The sequence below is a fragment of the Sus scrofa genome, chromosome 6 (genome assembly GCF_054392235.1).
Source record: "Sus scrofa isolate SSC_HxYL_T2T_F1_AM1 chromosome 6, Sscrofa_HxYL_maternal_Yorkshire_Landrace_v2.0, whole genome shotgun sequence".
In the NCBI taxonomy this organism is placed as follows: domain Eukaryota; kingdom Metazoa; phylum Chordata; class Mammalia; order Artiodactyla; family Suidae; genus Sus; species Sus scrofa.
This window is the reverse complement of record NC_139388.1, coordinates 13,072,014-13,092,597: the sequence shown is the minus strand read 5'-3', so window position 1 is coordinate 13,092,597 and position 20,584 is coordinate 13,072,014. Positions and strand designations below refer to the sequence as shown.

The window sequence follows — 20,584 nt, the reverse complement described above, 5'->3', positions numbered from 1 at the left end:
CCATTTATAGTTATTATATACATTATATTTTTAAAATTTTTTTTTTTTTTGTCTTTTTGTTGTCTTTTGTTGTTGTTGTTGCTATTTCTTGGGCCGCTCCCGCGGCATATGGAGGTTCCCAGGCTAGGGGTTGAATCGGAGCTGTAGCCACTGGCCTACGCCAGAGCCACAGCAACGCGGGATCTGAGCCGCGTCTGCAACCTACACCACAGCTCACGGCAACGCCGGATCGTTAACCCACTGAGCAAGGGCAGGGACCGAACCCACAACCTCATGGTTCCTAGTCGGATTCGTTAACCACTGCGCCACGACGGGAACTCCTATTTTTAAAATTTTAATTTTCTTTTGTCTTTTTAGGGCTGCACCCATGGCATATGGACTTCCCAGGCTAGCGGTCAAATTGGAGCTGTAGCTGTCGGCCTATACCACAGCCACAGCAACACCAGATATGAGCCCTGTCTGTGATCTACACCACAGCTCATGGCAACACTGGATACCTAACCCACTGAGTGAGGCCAGGGATCAAATCTGCATCCTCATGGATACTAGTTGTATTTGTTACTTCTGAGCCACGGTGGGAACTCCTATAGTTATTATAAAATATTGGCTCTATTCCCTGTGCTGAAGTAGTAGTTTGTGCCTCTAATTCCTTATCCCTATTTTGCCCCTACCCCCTCTCTCTCCTGACCGGTAACCACTAGTTTGTCCTCTATATCTGTCTTTCTTTTTTGTTTTATTCACATTTGTTTTATTATTTATTTATTTATTTTATTATTTTTTAATTTTGTCTTTTTGCTATTTCTTGGGCCGCTGCTGTGGCATATGGAGGTTCCTAGGCTAGGGGTTGACTCGGAGCTGTAGCCACCGGCCTACACCAGAGCCACAGCAACGCTGGATCCGAGCCGCGTCTGCAACCTACACCACAGCTCACGGCAATGCTGGATCGTTAACCCACTGAGCAAGGGCAGGGACCGCACCCGCAACCTCATGGTTCCTAGTCGGATTCCACTGCGCCACGATGGGAACTCCTGTTTTATTTTTTAGATTCCACTTATAAGCGACATCATACAACACCTCTCTCTCTCTAACTTACTGCACTAAGCATAATACAAGTCCTTCCATGATGTCGTAAAGCGCCACCCCTTTTCAGGGCTGAGATGTACTCCACCGCGCACGCACACACACCACACAGTTATCCGACACCTGACGGAGCAGCACACAGGGGTGGCCTTGGAAAATCCCCCAGAAGATGCTCATGCTTAGCTAAAGTAAGAACCAGAAGAACAGCTCCCTGGACTAGCGGCTGGGCCCTTTCCTCTGCTGGCAGGAGCCAGGCAAGGCGAGGGAGTGGATGTGTCGGGGAGGGCAATGGAGAAGACAGGTGAGAAGAGCTCAAGACAGAACACGGAAGTCATCAGATCTGTACGGAAAGACGCAGATCCCCGGAATCATCTGGCCGGGGGAAAGGCTCAGAGACGGAGGGCAAAGCAGAGAGCATAGAAGTCGCATGCTATCAGTTATTTTCTAACAAAGTCCTATGATTTTCTTCCATTGCCTGAGAAGTCCTCACTGGGCAGATGTCCTTTTTAATCTTGTTTTCTCCTTCAGCCTGTATTTTATTACCTCCCTTATCTTCAACAGCACCCACTCCTTGCTTTTACAAGACCTCTGTTAAAAGAGTGACATGGGGAGTTCCCGTTGTGGCGCAGTGGTTAACGAATCCGACTAGGAACCATGAGGTTGCGGGTTCGGTCCCTGCCCTTGCTCAGTGGGTTAACGATCTGGCGTTGCCGTAAGCTGTGGTGTAGGTTGCAGACGCGGCTCGGATCCCGTGTTGCTGTGGCTCTGGCGTAGGCCGGTGGCTACAGCTCTGATTCAACCCCTAGCCTGGGAACCTCCATATGCCGTGGGAGTGGCCCAAGAAATAGCAACAACAACAACAATAACAACAACAACAAAAGACAAAAAAAAAAAAAAAAAAAAAAAAAAGAAAGAAAACTCAGTCACGCAGTTCCCAAGGTTTGTAAGAAAAAAAAAAAGTTATCTTGTGGCACAGTGGGTTAAGGATCTGGCATTTTCACTGTAGTGGCTTGGGTCACTACTCTGGTCCCAGTTCAATCCCTGGCCCAGGAACTTCCACCTGCCACAGGGGCTGCCAAAAAAAAAAAAAAAAAAAAAAAGAATGACATGGTCTAACCATATAATCAGTCCTCAGAGAAGCAATCAAGGGTCTCACACACTGGCAGTTCCTCTGTAGTTTCATTTAGATCACCAGGCAAACACGTACAAGAGACGGGGGTGAGTTACTAGAACTGAGTCAGCGTGGGGAGGATCAGGGCAAGTGTCAGAGGTCTTCTCTGTGTAACCGTGACTCCTGCCCGGGCTCTCGAGGGCCTTCCCCACACAGCTTTGGCGCGTCTGCCTCTGTCCTGTGGCAAACCGCGGCTGCGCGACTGATTTAGAAGTCTGGTAGTTAAATTAAGCTCATAAAATCATTAACATTTTTTCCCGCCACATATTGATCAGCTTCTGGGGGTTCATTCAAATACTCTGGAAGCCTAACTTAGAAAAATGACCTCCAAAACAAATCCTTCATCTGTCTTTATTATAATTTAGCTTATAAGTAACCTGAATAACTACCACTTAATACACACCTCCAAGTGACAGTGACAGGCACTCTGCAGAGGGCTTTATGTAGACAGGCAGGCCTTGTTTTATTGTGCTTCGCTTTATTGCACTTTGCAGACACTGATTTTTTTGTTTACAAATTGAAGGACAGTGCCAACTTCTGGTGTTGTTAGATGATGGTTAGTATTTTTTTATTTAATTAATTTTTCTTTCTTTTTTTTTTTTTTTGCATTTTAGCGCCGCACCCTTGGCATATAGAAGTTCTCAAGCTAGGGGTCAAAATGGATCCACAGCTGCCTGCCTAGACAGCCACAGCAACGGAGGATCTGAGCTGCGTCTGTGACCTACACCACAGCTCGAGGCAACGCACTGAGTGAGGCCAAGGATCGAATCAGAGTCTTCATGGATACTAGTCGGTTTGTTTCTGCTGTGCCACAGAGGGAACTTCCAACACAGTAATTTTTAATTGAGTTATGTACATTGATAATAGACATAATGCTACTGCACACTTATTAGATTATAGTATAGGGTAAACATAACTTTTAAATGCACTGGGAAAAAAGTCGCATGCCTTGCTCCACTGTGATATTCGCTTCATTGCAACGGTCTGGAACTGGACCTGCAGGATCTGTGCGGTCTGCCTGTGCTATGTAAGTATATGTGTGATACATATTACCACATATTTTCTCTCATGAGCACCTCGCAACCACCCAGAAGTGGTATCATTATTCTAGTTTTACTGGCAAAGGAGCTAAGCCTCAGAGATGCACACAGAGTGCGGAGGGAACCCCTGCCGGAGAGGGGTAGGCGCGGGGAGCGCCAGGGCTGTCTGAGGGGCTGTGTGCACTTTTCGCGGTTAGGGACAGGGACTGTGGACCTTGAGCCATGGACCCTCTTCTGCAGTAAATTTGTTCTTGGCTCCTTCTGAGGTTCGTAAGTACTCACTGACTACCGTTTCTTTCTCGGTACTTCTGGACACAGTTCACAGACATCCTCTTTCTAGTCAAAGTGAAGAGGACGAGGGTGCACGTGATGGCCTGGATGCCTTATGAGGTCTTGTGTGTCATACAGGTTGAAGCCAAGGGCGAAGCCCCGCCCTGGGCCATAAGGACACGGACAAAAAAAAAAAAAAATCCCACAATAATGTGACAACATTGACACACTCTGTTGGCTCTGCTTTTGAAGTACTGGGTTAGTCTAGCTTCTCAGAATTCCAAATAATTCAAATGAGGCCAAAGCTGATATCGTGAGCCAGATCTGACCATGTGAACAAACTAGGTGACTCAGAGTTCACAGGAGCTGTAATTCAGCAAATTCAGCGTGGCAGACGTGACTGTCCCCCAGAGAAGTGCTGCTCACATGCCCTCCCATCCCCTTCCCGTCACTCCAATGTTCTCCTTACCTGCAGGACCTGTCCACCTTAGACCTAAGCTTCACTGACAAACCAAAGAACTCCTATTTTTTGTTTCACTGTGAAAAGCTCCTGTCTGCTTAAATTAGGTGGCCTGTACACAATGAACTATTCCAGACACTTTAGGATTTTCAGCGGAATAGAATGCACTACTTCTTACCCCTCCTTCCCTCGATTGTGGATGGCTAGTTCTTCACCAATGCCCTCTTCCTCCTTGAAGCTCTCCCAGTCCAGCTTGGACTTCTCCAAGGTGCTCATCTTCTGCTTCTTGGCTCCAATTTTCCCCAAAAGGCTGCTCATGCCACCTGATCTTTTTAACCTGGGGAGAGAAAAAACATGAAACATGTAGCATGTAAAAATTACAGCCTCTTGATTGCCACTTTTTTCTGATTGACACAGGGCGCCCTAGATTCAAGCTGTTTATCTTAATGGGAGCCGTGTTTGCATCCAGGGTACTTCCTGTCTGGTGTGGAGAATATGGTTAAGTACACCAGAATTCCTTTTTTTTCCCCCTTTCTTTCTTTTTGCTTTTTAGGGCCGCACCCATGGCATATGGAGGTTCCCAGGCTAGGGGGTGAATCAGAGCTGTAGCTGATGGTCTACACCACAGACACTGCAATGCAGGAGCTGAGCCAAGTCTGCGACCTACGCCACAGCTCATGTGTCACCAGATCTTTAACCCACTGAGCGAGGCCAGGGATCAAACCCACAACCTCATGGTTCCTAGTCAGAGTCACTTCCGCTGTGCCATGATGGGAACTGCAAGTAGACCAGAATTCTATTGTGCTTTTCTTTTTTTTAAATCTTTTTGCCTTTTCTAGGGCCACAACCTTGGCATATGGAGGTTCCCAGGCTAGGGGTCCAATCGGAGCTACAGCCACCGGCCTACGCCAGAGCCACAGCAACACGGGATCCAAGCCACGTCTGCAAACTACACCACAGCTCACAGCAATGCTGGATCCTTAACCCACTGAGCAAGGCCGGGAATCGAACCCGCTACCTCACGGTTCCTAGTCGGATTCATTAACCACTGTGCCACGACAGGAACTCCTCTATCATGCTTTTTCTCCTTAACACCTCTGACTGCTCTAAGGACCTGGGGACAGGAAATCCTAAAGACCTCTGCCTGCTCTGTATGACAGACAAGTCTCTGCTTGCAAGAGGGAGAAGCACAGCATAATGTGGGACATGGTTTTGGAATCTCATGCCTGGTTCATATTTCAGCTCTAACTGTGCGACTTTAGGCCAAGTTATTTAACTGTGTTGGCCTCGGTTTGCTAATCAACAAGGTGAATACTTATTCATGGGGCTGCAGTGTGGCTTCTATGTAAAGTGTTTAAATCAGCACCTGGCACAGAGCAAAGGTACAGTAAATGTTACTCATCCTGGATCACTGTCATCATCTGGGCACTAAAGCCCCAAGGAATTCTTTTAAGAGAAAGAGAACCAGGTCATAACATCTTAAAAGGACTCTAAGATCAGTTTCCTTTCAAGTCCAGTGAGTCAGGGCCCTGGTTTTTCCCAGGAGGTGGAGAACATTCCTCATCTGAAAGCAGGGAATGTGCAGCTTGCCTTCTACTTGGTGGTGGTGCTGTTGTGGATGGTGGGAGAAACCCCATATGTCCAAGTTCAAGTCTTGGCAGATCAAATGTTTCCAGTCAACATTAAATGCATGAGATAAAATAAGAAAAACAGAATGTAGCTAGTAAGAAGGCAGTATTAGGGGAAGGAACTACAGAAGGAACACGGCTTTTGGTTTCCTTAGAAAGTAAAACGAGTTATACGCCAGCATACAAGAAATTTAAGTCTTTAAATTTTCTGCTTTACTGGGATATGCAGGAAAGCTAAAAGATTTTAAAACTCTCTCTCTTTTTTTTTTTTTTTGGTCTGTGGGGCCATCTCCCACAGCATGTGGAAGTTCTGAATAAGGGATCAAACACATGCCATGGCAGTGTCGACACTGGGTCCTTAACCCACGGAGCCATCAGGGAACTCCAAAACATTTTAAAACTCTATGAGCTAACATCACAAGGCCTACTGATAACAGTGACAATGACACCCCTCGCTTGCCTAGCAGGCTCATTCTACAAGTGCTTTCACAGCCATTTTCTCATCTTATTCTCACTGCACCTGTGAAAGAGGATCACTGAGTCTCAAAGGTAGAGGAGGAAGCTTCAGGAAGATCTTGATCTCACCAAGCACCTGAAATCCCACCTCCGGAGCAGCAGAGAGCCGGAGAAGGAGGGCTTACTGCCTGTCCTGGAGGGAGCCAATAGGCCAGTGTCCACACCAGACATGAGCCTCTCGGGCCTGAACAGCACCCTGCACACTCCCATTCTGTTCACGGTGGTCAAGAGGATGCCAGCTTCCCCGCTGTGGTCATCCCTCCCTGCACGCTGTTAGCTGAAGCTCAACTCAGAAGAGCCTGGGCAGGCATCATTGTGCTCATTTTGAGCGGGACAAATAAACAAAGTGCAGAGAGGTTAAATGATACAACAAAGGTCAAACCAATAGAAACTTGCAGATCCAGAACAAGGCAAGGCCCTTCTGACTCCCAGTGTGCTGTGCTGTGCTGTGCTGTCTTAGCTCTCAAGTGAGAATTTACTTGAGCGATCTTATAACAGCTATTTTATTCCCAGTTTGCTTAAGAATTTTCCAAACTACTCTTTATGAGCTTTCAATTCATATCTTTTAAGCATTCTTTTCCAGATAACTCAGTCCCTACAATGATCTCTCCATCAACACACAAACACTACATCTTACCAGGAGGAGAGCATGAGTGGGGCTGTAGAGAGTCTTGATAGGGCTCAAATACCTTCACCTCTCATGTGCCTCACTGCCACTGTCCTGCTCTCATTTTTACATTCTCTTACCTGCATAATTTGGCAGCCTCTTCAGTGATCTCCCTGACTTCTCTCTTGTTCCCCCTTCACTCACCTGCTCCACCCCGGCATCTATTCCACATATTCTCCTCAGCGTGAATTTTCTAAAATACGAAGCTTATCATGTCTTTCTGCTTCAATGTCTCCCGAGCCCTTACTGCTCTTACGATAAAGTCTAAATCCCTTCACCCGCAAAGTTCTTTTCGACCTTCTCTCGCCACATCTCCCCTTGTAACCTGTGCTCCAGCCAGCCAGTCTCGACCTTGCATTCACCTCTCCCTGCCTCCCTCCCATTCACCTGGTCTTGTCTCAGCCTAGAAACCACTTCCTGCAGGAGGCTTTCCCAAGCCTCTCCCCCCAGTCTCTGGGTTAGACGCCTTCTGCTGGAGTTTCTCCTGCAACCCCAGGTCTTTTCCTATTAGAGCCCTGAGCCTGTCCGTAACAGACGCTGGAGGACTCTACTTTCAGCTGTCATTGCACTGGTTGCTTCTGAGAAAGCCCAGAAACCTTGTTGACAACATCCCACCAAAACACACACCTGGAGACTTTCCATTTCTGGCTGCAGGATCTACACGTCATAAGCACTGTGGCAGAGCTCATGCCATTGCGGTCACTGTCACAGGGGACAGAAGCTGATGGCTAAATGGCCCAAATTCCTGTCAGCGATTCTGGGAGGGAGGCACTCTAGGAGTTCCCTGGTGGTCTAGTGGTTAGGGCTTGGAGCGCTCACGGCTGTGGCCCAAGTTCAATCCCTGGTCTGGGAACTGAGATCCCACATCAAGTGGCTGCATGACACAGTCAGGAAAAAAAAAGTTCTTGGAGGCACTCTTGAGGCTTCTTAGAAGTTCTGGTGTCTTCGAGCCCTCATGGCCTTGGAAATGCATGCTTGTATTGCCTTTTCCTCCTTTCCTACCTCACTTTTCCCACTTCCTTAACTTCTGCTTAAGGTTCTGCTTTGAGGGGACTCTGACTTAGATGTTTAGGAACAAGAGGATTTTCCATGCGCATGCTCTATCCCTCTGTGCACACTGCAGCTCTGGGGCTCCAAGTCTCTCTGTAGCACATGGATGTAGTTCTGTGAACAGTGGATGCTCGATAAAGTCAACAAAGTCACCTGGGTCACAGAACCAATTAGGGAGGAAATCAGATCTCTGCAGAATAAAAGGTGCTCAGGACACTTCTAAATTGGGGCATTCAGGAGTTCCCGTTGCGGCGCAGTGGTTAATGAATCCGACTAGGAACCATGAGGTTGCGGGTTCGATCCCTGACCTTGTTCAGTGGGTTAAGGATCCAGCACTGCCGTGAGCTGTGGTGTAGGGTGCAGACGCAGCTTGGACCCAGCGTTGCTGTGACTCTGGCGTAGGCGGGCAGCTACAGCTCCAATTCGACCCCTGGCCTGGGAATCTCCATGTGCTGCGGGAGCGGCCCAAGAAATGGCAAAAAGACAAATAAATAAATAGATAAATAGATAAATAAATAAATAAATAAATAAATAAAATTGGGGCATTCAAAGAGGGGGCATTTCCACTTACACTTGCCAATCAGCTCTCAGCAACCCAGGGCTCCCCATCTTATCTGCTCAGCATCAGGCTTTGTATATATACCATCTCTCCTCCTCAGCCTACAGTTCTGATGGTACAATATTATATCGTCTTCTCAGCAAATCACCTTGAGAAGTCTATGGGAAAATGATTTTTGCTGCATGGCAGTGAGGAAGGTTCTAGAAAAGGAAAGTCCTTTGTCTTGCTCATCATTAAAGAGCAGCAAAAAGTCACCCGTGCTACTATGCTTTAGGGGAAAGCTTCTAGGTCTGCCTGCAGTGGATCATTAACACAGTCGGTGATTTCCTAATGTGATGGTCATGAAAACAAAATTACCCACCTTTTATTTTCGGCTAAATCAAAGTGAATGACACCTTTAAAGTAGCAGCCAAAACACGCATCACCACTGAGAGACGGATACGTTCTTCCTGGAACCTGCCACATAAGGTCTCACATTCACTTTCCACCTTGAAATGGGGCTTTAGTGGCATAATCCTGGCATCATTCCATCGCAGCTTTCAGGAAGGCTGATTTACCCTGACCTTGGCCCCATCTCTGCTGTTAAGGTTCATCAATCAGGCTTTCAGGAAAGCTGAGGCAGGCAGGAAGAGTTAGCTTCTGGGCAGCAGCTGCTTGCTCTCTGCTGTGAAAGAAGACTGCTCCCTCTGCCAGAACTGCGCCTGGGCGGGGCAGGACTACATCAGCACTGGTGCCCCACAGGCATTTAGCAGGTGCATACAGTGGAAAACCTGGGGAAGGGCAAAGTCCGAATTCTCTTGGAGACCACACTGCTGTCAGCAAAACCAATGAAGTTTTAGGCACCAGAAACACTGACTTCTCTTTGTTCTGTATCCTAAGCTATGAGGGCAAGGGACTACCAGAAAGTTGGCTTTGATATGCACCCCCTGCAACTCTGCCAAACAGTTATGGATTTTCTGGTCTTAGTTTTTTTTTTTTTTTTTTTTTTTTTTGTCTTTTTGCCATTTCTTGGGCCGCTCCCGCGGCACATGGAGGTTTCCAGGCTAGGGGTCGAATTGGAGCTGTAACCACCAGCCTATGCCAGAGCCACAGCAATGCAGGATCCGAGCCGCGTCTGCAACCTACACCACAGCTCACGGCAATGCCGGATCCTTAACCCACTGAGCGAGGCCAGGGGTTGAACCCGCAACCTCATGGTTCCTAGTTGGATTTGTTAACCACTGCGCCACAATGGGAACTCCTGGTCTTAGTTGTAAAGTGGGATGAGCTGTGTCATGGAGACCACAGTCAGGAGAACCCTTACCCACCTGCTAGAGGTCAAAGTTCACAGGAATGAACCACTGACTTGTTCCCTCAGAATGCATCCAGAATGTTACATTTAGAAGTATCCAGAATATTGTTACAGATGTTTTCAATAGAACAATGACATTTCAACCACCTTCTGCCATTGCACTCAACTTAAGTTCAATATAGACCACTTCTGTCCCAGGAGCATGGCTTTCACTGTAACCAGCTGGCTCCAATGCCCCAAGTGTGGCTGTGTGCATAGGCGCACAGGTGAAAGAGACTCTTACTAAGCTTTGTATCTTGTGCTTTATGTCCAGTTCTCCATCAGCAATTATTTCAATTCCCTTCCCATGGTACGGCGCCTGAGGACTTATCCAAATATCAGACACCAACGAAGACCTCACACAAAGAAGATTCGGCATCTTAGAAAAGGAGTTCCCGCTGTGGCTCAGCAGAAACGAACTTGACTAGTATCCATGAGGATGTGGGTTTGATCTCTGGCCTCGCTCAGTGGGTTAAGGATCCGGCGTTGCCGTGAGCTATGGTTCAGGTCAGACACGGCTTGGATCTGGTGTTGCTGTGGCTGTGGCCAGCAGCTATAGCTCTGATTTGGTCCCTAGCCTGGAACTTCCATATGCTGCACCTGCAGCCCTAAGGGGGCAGGGGGAGAATCTTGGAAAAATAAAAGGGACAAAAATGGCAAAATGACTATTGTCTTTTTCTTCTCTGAATTCAAAGTTTACAGTGACAATGTGCTAAAACTTACTCTGCTTCTCTTTTTTTCCTTCTTTTTTGGCCATACCTGTGGCATGCTGAAGTTCCCAGGCCAGGGATCAAATCTGTGCCACAGCAGCAACAAAGCTGGATCCTTAACCCACTGAGCCGCCAGAGAACACTTTTTTTTCCCCTAAAAAATACATGTTTAGGAGTTCCTGTCGTGGTGAAGCAGAAACAAATTCGACTAGGAACCATGAGGTTTCGGGTTCAATCCCTGGCCTCGCTCAGTGGATTAAGGATCCGGTGTTGCCATGAGCTGTGGTGTAGGTTGCAGACACGGCTTGGATCTGATGTTGTTGTGGCTGCGGCTGCAGGTCAGCGGCCACAGCTCTGATTTTACCCCTAGCCTGGGAACCTCCATATGCCACAGGTGCGGCCCTAAAAAGCAACCCCCTCAAAAAACCCATCCCAAACATGTTTAATATGATTTGACAATGGACTTAGTCAAATGAACTTTCTCTTATACCAAAAGGATTTAACGCTACGTATGAATTGACAGAAAAGAAAGCTCCAAAACTGGACCAGCCAGGATAGGGTCAGCACATGCACGGAAACCCTGCTGACCTTCACTGAGAGCCCAGCTCAAGTCTATGTCTTCCGTCTCTTAACGTGCATAATCACTAAAATGCAAATTATTTGGAACAAAAATTCTTTGGCAGAGATACACAGTTTCTTTAGTACTTGTCATCTGTTTACAAGGCAAGAGCGGACTTTTTTGTAGCTCATCCATGAACTATTTTCCAGAGCCATACGAAGGTCTGGAACTGGCACGGTGCTTCTTGAGAAATGAGAAGAAAGTTTATGATGAAAATTCCTCAGTGAGGAGTTCCCATCGTGGTGCAGCGGAAACGAATCCGACTAGGAACCATGAGGTTGCGGGTTTGATCCCTGGCCTCACTCAGTGGGTTAAGGATCCGGTGTTGCCATGAGCTGTGGTGTAGATTGCCGACTCGGCTTGGATCTGGTGTGGCTGTGGCTGTGGTGTAGGCTGGCAGCTGTAGCTCTGATTAGACCCCTAGCCTGAGAACCTCCATGTGCCGCAGGTGCGGCCCTAAAAAAAAAAGAAAAAAAAAATCTTCAGTGAGAGCTATCTGCTTGAAACCAGTGCTCACTTTCAGATCTTCTCTGGATTTAGCTGAAATCCCTAAGAATGACAAGCAAAGCCCCAGTCCCTGGGCCAATTTCACTTCCCAACTGTGCAAGTCTCTAAGTAATCTGCCCAGAGCCCAAGACCAGACAACTCAAGGAAATGGACTGGCAGCCAGTGACACATTAGGAAGAGAGTTTAAATCCCATTCACTTCCCAACATTATCCTGACAGTATTCTAGGGGACACTGGGCTCAGGAAAGTGGAAAACTAAAAATACTGACGTTGATACAGTGTCAGCCAAAAAACAAAAAACAAAAAAACCCCTCTGTCAGCAAAAGGTGAAACAAAAGCTGGCAAATCATAGCAGTTTCACAGTTTTTATACGAATAGAAAATGATCTGTTACTCAATTTCATTGCTCTTATGCCAATCTAAGAAGGAAAGGAACTTAAGTTTGATCTGATTTCAGCTGCTCTACATCTTTGTAACATGTCTATGAGATATAGATGAGGATTCTGGTAGCGAAACCCCTGAATGCTAAGTTAAGCTCTTCTAAAACAGTGTATTACAGGGAGCTCCCTGGTGGCCTAGCAATGAAAGGATCTGGTGTTGTGATTGTGGTGGCCCGGGTACTGCTGTGCCTTTGGCTTGATCCCTGGCCTGGGAACTTGTGCATGCTGTGGCTGTGGTCACACTCAAAAAACAAAAACACACAAAAAATAAACACACAACACAAAAAACAAACAAACTCCCCCAACCCCCACCATATTACAGAAAGCCCTTTCCAACTTTTCCTTCTCTCCCTGCTAAACACAGAGGTCTGCTTTGCATGCTCTGGCCTCAGAGCTGCTGCTAGGAGGACTATTCTACCTGACTTGGCGCTATTTAAATGGACAGCTCTTCCTATAGAAGACACATCATCCACTCACAGTAAGACATGAACCATCCTCCCCAAAGCAGCAGGGGTCCTCTAACTGCACGGTCTCCTAGTCTCTGTTGTGATCAAGGGCATTCTTTTTTTTTTTTTTTTTTTTTTTTTTTTTTGCCTTTTTTTTAGGGCCATGCCTGTGATATATGGAAGTTTCCAGGCCAGAGATCGAATTGGAGCTACAGCTGCCGGCCTACACCACAGCCACACCAACACCAGATCTGAGCTGCATCTGTGACCTACATCACAGCTCACAGCAATGCCAGATCCCCGACCCACTGGGTGAGGCCAGGGATCGAACCCTCATTCTCACTGATATTAGTTGGATTGTTTCCACTGCGCCACAAAAGGATCTCCAAAGACATTCATTTTTGAGACAAGAAATGGGTTAGGGACTCTCAAGTGACACTATAATGGCCTTTTTCTCTGGGACAAGTGAACTGATCCGCTGGGCAGTAGTTAGTTAGCATCATATGCTGCCAAGAGAAAGTCAACCTCTCTCTTTGTGAAGAATAGTCCTCTGCTGGTCAATTGTTCTGCTGTGGGCTTGGGTCCCTTGCCACAGAAGGCAATTGTTTTGTTTTTATTGTTGTTCGCTTTCATTCATCAGTCTAGTTTAGACCTTTCAGAGAGGGTCAAAGTTAGACAAGTGTTAGGAAAGAATGAGTCCTTTTCCACACGCTTCCTTGGGGCACGTGAGGCCTCGGCAAGGCATGTGTCACACATATAACACAGACAGAGATGCTGCATGAAAATGCAGAAGGCCTCGTGTTGCCAGGTGGGTGTGTGCGCTTTATAGTCTATGAGCATCCAGTTCACTCCTGCTTCTGAGGGACGAACTGTTACGGCACAGGAACGCCAGCGTGGTCTGGTGAGAATTTTTCCTCAATTTTCTAGTTTGAAAAATGTTAAAATGATAGAAAAGTGGAAAGCAGAGAACAACTATTACCTAAATACTCTTCACTTAGATTCATCAGTTATTAACATTTTTGTTTTGTTTTGTTTTTTGTCTTTTTAGGGCTGTACCCATGGCATATGGAAGTTCCCAAGGCTAGAGGTATAATGGGAGCTGTAGCTGCCAGCCCACACCACAGCCACAGCAACACCAGATCTGAGCTGCGTCTGCGACCTACACGACAGCTCATGGCAACTTGGATCTTTAACCTGCTGAGTGAGGCCAAGGATCAAACCGGCAACCTCACGGTTCCTAGCTGACTTAGTTTCCACTGTGCCACGACGGGAACTCCCTTATCAATTATAAACATTTTAACTTGTTCTCTCTTTCTATATATAAATATACATTTTTTGGGGGGTGGTGACACCATGCCCCTTCACCTCTAAATACTTTGTGTGCATGTCTTAAAGGACAGTCTCTACTAAACACCACACCTTTCACTACACCCAAGAAATTCAATACTGATGTCAAGGCGTAATCTAACTGAAAGTCCATATTCATACTTCATACTCTGGGATTTCCTTAGTTTCCTTTAATCGAGCACAGTCTCCTGCCTTTTGTTTTGTTTGTCTGATTTTTGGTCTTCGATAAGAGTTTTGAGTCTAAGCTGGTTGTTTTATAGAATGTTGCTCGCTGAGGATTTGTCTGTTTCCCATGGCAGGTGTGCCATGTGGATGAGGTGGGGTACTTCTTCCTGCACCATCACATAGTGATGGATGCACACTGTCAGGTCAGGCCAGGACTCAGGATGCCAAGTGTGGCACCTTGGGTAAAGGAGTGACTGCCACAGCTCTCATTAGGAAAGGTACAGTCTCCTCTCTGTGATTAATTTGCAATTAATGTGTAATATGTAGGATAATACCCTTAGGAAATTCAGGAAGATCTGATTCCTTATTTCTGGTGTCTCACCTACAATGCTTTGACCATGTCTAAGGACATACTGGGGTGAATCAATGTAAAGGATCCTATTTGAAGGACAAATATTCAGAGAATCTCGAAGGGATCTTAAAGCTCCAGCTGTAAGAAAGTCTCTAAAAAAGTGAAAGAGCAGTAACTAGAGAAAGGCCAAGGGTTATGAGATCTTTAGCAGAGTCCTAGACCAGACCTGCTGCTAATGGTGAGTACAGAGGTCTCTGCGCAACACAGAAGTATTCGGCTAGATTCCTGGATAGTCATCTCTAAGGCCAGGGGACCCGGTGTATGTAGGGTTAAGTGACACAAAGTCAGTGGCAAAGAAAAACCCCGCAGCCAGCCCACCAGACCTCGAGAAAATGATACTTCTGAATTTCCCTTCTCCTTTGTCCCACTCCCATGTGGTTTCATCTCACTCCCTGGGAAAGAGATGATGCCACATCCCTTCCTGCCTCTGCTCCAGCAATTTCCTTCCTTACACACTCCCATGGCGGGGGCTCAGGGCAAAGCGGGGAAGAACCTCCAGCATTTTATAGCAGTTGGGGAGGGAAGAAAGCCTGAGGGCTCTCAACAGAGGAAATGTTTTATTTAATGGGAAGGAGGATCATGCTTGCAGAGGGAAGGGATGCTTTCGCCCCGAGGTGCAAACTGCTGTTGCTTTAATTTGCGCGACCAGACACAGCTGGGGAGAATAATAGACTGACCAAGACAAACAGATCATTTACATTTCTGAGACAGAATTTTAAGGAATTATTAAGTACAGCTTCTAATAAAGCCCATAATGACGTTTTCTTTATAGAGAACCCTGGGAGCTCAACTAAGGAAGGCAGGCTTGTTTTCCAGATACTGGTTCCATCTGGGCTCCAATCAATCACAACCACAGAAGCAAAGGCGAGAAGGGACAAAAATCAGGATCTGGCGGCTCACACATCACTGGCCCCTTGGAAGGAGAGCCCTGCTGGCTTCCTTCCACGACTGCACCAGGCAGGGCGGCCCTGGGGACGACCCGCCTGGTCTGAGAGCAGCAACCACCGCACTCACCCTGATCACTCCCATCAGGAAAAGAGCACCCACCTCTCCCAGAGAAACCATCCAACGTGAGAAGCAAAGCACAGGGGACAGAAGACAAGTGTGCCTCGACTGGCTTGTTTGTCTTAGCTGCTGATTCAGGAGTTGGCATGCTTTCTCAAACCTCAGCATTCTGCTGCTTCTTCGACTTCCAGCTTGTTTTTTCTCAGGCAGCTCTCTATCTCCTCACAAAAATGTCTAAGGACGTCCACAGAAAATAGATTTTAAATTCTTGGCCACCTCCCAGGTTGACATTAGGACGAAGTTTCATGATGTGGGGGGTGTCCTCCGTCAGACTAGAGAGACCTCACTGAGTCACGTATGCGTTTCTTTCTCGAAATGGGTAGGCACTAACTACATGGCTTTAAATGAAACGCAAATGAACTGGCTAGCATACATTCTGCAAAATTATTCCCTGTGTCCCCAGAACTTCTCACCACTACTAAATAAGCATGCCAAATTCCAAATGAGAAGGGTCTGGTTGTTAGACAGAGCCGTGATTCTGGACACCTCACAGCTCTGCCTGAGGGGGTGTACTTTATGGCCCTTGATTAGATGAGGCCAAAGTGGTAAGAAAGATCATTTTCTAGCACCTGGAGCTCCTGCTGGGGCCCTGACTCCAAAGGCCCTCTCAGGGCGGCATCTGTCCTGTGGGTCGCTTGCTCACGTGCCAGGGCATCGTCTCAGGTCTCCCGGGAGCCACGGCCCTGCTAACTCAGTGGGCAATTCAACGAGGCTCAGACTCCGACCTGCTCCCCTCCCAGGGCAGCCCCTCCCTGTCCTCAAAAAGCCAGAACAAACCATCATCCACAGTTGTCCCCTTGTCACAAGTCTGCTCAAAATCCAGGATTTAAACAGTCCTTGGGAAGCAATTATCTGCACAAGGGTGATCAAAAGAAGGGGACTGTTTCAAGCCTGAGCCCTAGGTGTCCCTTTGCTAAAGCGATGCAATGGTATTTCAACAAAGAGAAATATCAGTTCCCACGTAGTCTGGTAGAGAAAACAAAAAATTTTCTTTTTACTGCACTCAGGAAATGGTTTCCATAGATGTTAACCACAGCTGGGCAATCTGTATAACCACAACATAGTTTCTCTTTCATAAATGGAAGATTTTTACCCATTGCATCACTGACCACCAAAAGGAATTCCCAACCTCCACCTCTAAGGCAAGAGAAAATGATAAGGGTAAGGAGAGCCTCTTTCCTTAATCCGCCAGCCAGGGGTTGCTAAGGGAGCTTTTTCACTCAGAAATGCGGACTGCTCTACGCTGCTCCTGTCATCCAGTCCTCCTGCTGCGGGGTGGATGAATGGTGAACAGATCCCGTTTCTGTGCGCACCAGGATCCCCGCAGAGCCTCTCTGACCACGATCCACCACCGGTCATGATGCGAAATGGATGACTATGGATCACGGCCAGTAGGTCTGAAAAAGGAGCCTGAGCGATGGCTGGCTGGGAGATGAAGCTGCGCTGAGACAAAGCTGGCCAACCTTGCCGTGGCCGGACGTTGGCCGTCAACGGAAGATCCGAAGGGCAGGTCACTTAGGTCTCCAGTTCATCCTCGTATACTGAGTCTGCCCGAGGAGACACGCATCACTCTCTTCCTGTGAGAGCAAGACCTCTGACCTACGGCTCCTTGCCCGAAACCAGCAGCAGCCTGGGAGAGTCTGTGACCCTTTCCTGGTGGGGGAGGCGGGGGGAGTGGCTTCAGGACGCCCTTCCTGTCACTGTGAGGCCCACCGGGAATTCAACAAAGACTGCACGAATGTGTTCAGCACTCTCGCTGCCCAGATGAAAGAAGGTGGCTTGGAGCTATGATGGTGATACTGATGGGTCTCCTCTGCATGGCAGAACGAAAACTAAAAGGGCACTCACGGAAAAACGCATAAGACAAAACCCTCAAAACTCACTTAGCTGTTGGAGTTCCCATCGCGGCGCAGAGGAAACAAATCCGACTAGGAACCATGAGGTTGCGGGTTCGATCCCTGCCCTTGCTCAGTGGGTCAAGGTTCCAGCGTTGCCGTGAGCTGTGGTGTAGGTCGCAGACACGGCTTGGATCCTGCGTTGCTGTGGCTCTGGTGTAGGCTGGCAGCCACAGCTCCGATTCGACCCCTAGCCCGGGAACCTCCACATGCCGCAGCAGCGGCCCAAGAAATGGCAAAAAGACAAAAAAAAAACCACAAAAAACAACAACAAAAAAAACCTACTGAAGTAACAATGCTTGCTGTTGGCTCATCTTGTAGCTGCTGCCCATCCTTAGCTAGGTTTCCTACAGGAGAACTAAATCTTCAGAGCAGGCATAGGAAAAGCATTTGTTCATTGCAACAGATGGCAGACCCCTCCTTGAATGGCTGTCTGTAGCCTGGAATCTGTCCTAAGCTGGCCTTGGCACCACTGATGAAAGCCTGCCAAAAAATCAACAATCTTGTCACAAACTGTAATCTGGGGTACATGGGCTAAGACATCTTAATTGAAACACAAATAAGGAAGAGAATTAAGGAGGATGCTGGATGAATCTTTGCCTTTTTTGGTCTATGACAACAGAATGTGGTGGCCTCTGCCCAGCATCCAGTGTCTGCATTCACTTTACGCGACAGTGAAGTTCTGCACCAACCAGGAATTTGGTTAGGAGACCTAATGAAAGACCTAGCGGAGTGTGGCAAATGAGTCTTTACCCCATGCCACTGGCTACCTGAAAGCCAGGCTGCTTTTGTTTGGTCTTGGGGGCCTAGCTTTAAAATCATATACACTACTATGTTATGAGCCAGAAGAAATGCCTGAGTCTAGCCCTGAAGCTAAAACCAACACTGGATGGCTATAATTGGAGCAATTAGCTAACGCAATACTCAGACAACTGAAGACGCTTTTGTCAGAATCTGCCGGAAGGAACTATTCGAGTGTACAGATGTGCTACAGGCAGCAGGCTGAGCCGCAGCAAAGATGACCACTCCCTTCACCTGTCACAAGCAATTCTGGGAAGGTAAGAGAATTTCGCAGACAGGAACTTTCTCTCTTGTTCGGTGGGAATTGGAGGTGGTATACACAGTGGAAGGGATAAGATGGGGGAAGAACAGCTAGAAAAAGACGCAAAAAGGAGTGGGTGATTCTTACCACTGAGGGTCTGGGTGCCTGGCAAGAGTACAAGAAACTAAAACCTTCCAAAGAGAGAGTGGGGAAGGGGCAATGAGGTTATCTACAAAGATTTAAGACTTCCAAGTGGATTCAAACTTCTAAAAGTCAGACGCTGGAGCAATGTCCCAACAACTCCAAAGAAAACTTATTTTCCACTGAGTATGTTATACCCAGAAAAACTACTGACAGACTGTGCATGCAGACCGAAGTCACTTTCAGATATGCCAAATTTCAAAAATTTATCTCCTATCCCATTTCCTTAGGGTGTTCCTGGAGGATGAGCTCTAGCTCAACAGGGGATACACCTAGAAAGGGTAACACAAGGGACCCAAGAAACACGGGCACTACACACAAAGCGATAAAGGGCAGGCCCAGAACAACAGCTGCACAGAACGCCTAGAGAACAAAGAGCCCAAACCTGAGGAGGAGGATGGAAGGCTCCAGAAGGGACTGGGGGTGGGAGAAAGATGGAAATGACAGATTCGACACAGCAAAGAAAAGAACTGAGAGGGATTTTACATCCCAGTTGAAGAGTTTGGAAAAAATATGTGATAGGGACACAGAAAACCAAGCCAACTAACAAAGAACACACACACACAGGAAAGGGGATATAAGGCTAGTCTACACCCTGGCTCAGCCGTGAGCAACACTAACGGCGGTAACAATGCTGTTAAACTGGGCGAGTGGAGAAGTGGGGTGCTGACGGGGAGAAGCTGCACAAGCGTGTTCATCCCTCCACTTCTAAAACGGAAGCCAGAGCCGCTTCTCTCTCTCTCTTTTTTTTCTTCTTTTCAGGGCTGCACCTACGACACATGGAAATTCCCAGGCTCTAGGGGTCAAACTGGAACTGCGCTGCTAGCCTGCGCCACAGCCACAGGACGTCAGGATCTGAGCCGTGTCTGGCACCTACACCACAGCTCACCGCAAAGCTGGATCCTTAACCCACTGGGTGAGGCCAGGGATCAAACCTGCACCCTCATGGATACTCATCAGGTTCGTAACCTGCTGAGCCACAATGGGAACTCCCTAGAGCTTCTTAAAGACTACAATTAACAGGAAATTAATAAATAATGTCTAAAAGTGATAAACCAAAATAGGAGTATACTAAACACAGTAGTTTAAAATTTGAACAAAATCCACTGCTGTGGTACAGGTCTGATCCCTGGCCTAGGAACTTCTGTATGTCGCAGGCACAGTCAAAAAATAAAAAAATAAAATAAAGACAAAATAACACCAGAAGAATTAGCTAAAAGAGTTTAAAGCAGGAGTTCCTGTCATGGTGCAGCAGAAACGAATCCGACTAGGAACCATGAGGTCACAGGTTCGATCCCTGGCCTTGCTCAGTGGGTTAAGGATCCGGGGTTGCCATGAGCTGTGGCGTAGGTCTCAGATGAGGCTTGGATCTGGCATTGCTGTGGCCATGGTGTAGGCCAGCAGCTGTAGCTCCAATTTGACCCCTAGCCTGGAACCTCCATATGACACAAGTACAGCCCTAAAAAGAAAAAAAAAAAAAAAAAAACAGTTTAAAGCGGTTACCTCTGGAAAGCAGGACTGAGGAATGGGTCAGGAGATTGCTCGGTCAATTTTGACTTTTCCCACTCCACACCTGTATGACTTTGACCTGATAACCAATCTGGGTTAATAACTTTTTTTTTAGGGCTGCACCTGCGGCATATGGAGGTTTCCAGGCTAGGGGTCAAGTTGGAGCTGTGTCTGCGACCTACACCACAGCTCAAGGCAATGCCAGATCCTTCTTAACCCACTGAGCAAGGCCAGGGATCGAACCCGCATCCTAACGGATACTAGTTGGATTTGTTTCTGCTGAACCACGACAGGAACTCCTTGATGGCCACCAGCTTAGAAGTAAAAATCAAAGGAGCAGTACCGCAACTTGCCTCCTTGCAATGGTGGCCAAATGCAGTGTCCCCTATCCCATGTTAGCCCTCCTGACACTCAGGTTAGGACTCATGCACTGAGAGCAGAACAGTAGGGGAGAAC

The 20,584-nt window shown here is 47.3% G+C and overlaps 1 protein-coding gene across 2 annotated transcripts in view; it reads right to left on the bottom strand.

Annotated features, from left to right (window-relative positions):
• The window catches only part of CFDP1 (craniofacial development protein 1), a 128,698-nt gene that overhangs the window by 17,460 nt on the left and 90,654 nt on the right, over positions 1-20,584 (bottom strand). Inside the window, exon 6 of one of the 2 annotated variants that reach the window (XM_021093775.2) lies at positions 4,200-4,358. The exons of the other annotated variant lie outside the window; for it this stretch is intronic. Coding sequence (XP_020949434.1) covers positions 4,200-4,358 — 159 coding nt within the window. The remainder of the gene's footprint in view (positions 1-4,199; positions 4,359-20,584) is intronic. 2 annotated transcript variants of the gene reach the window in all.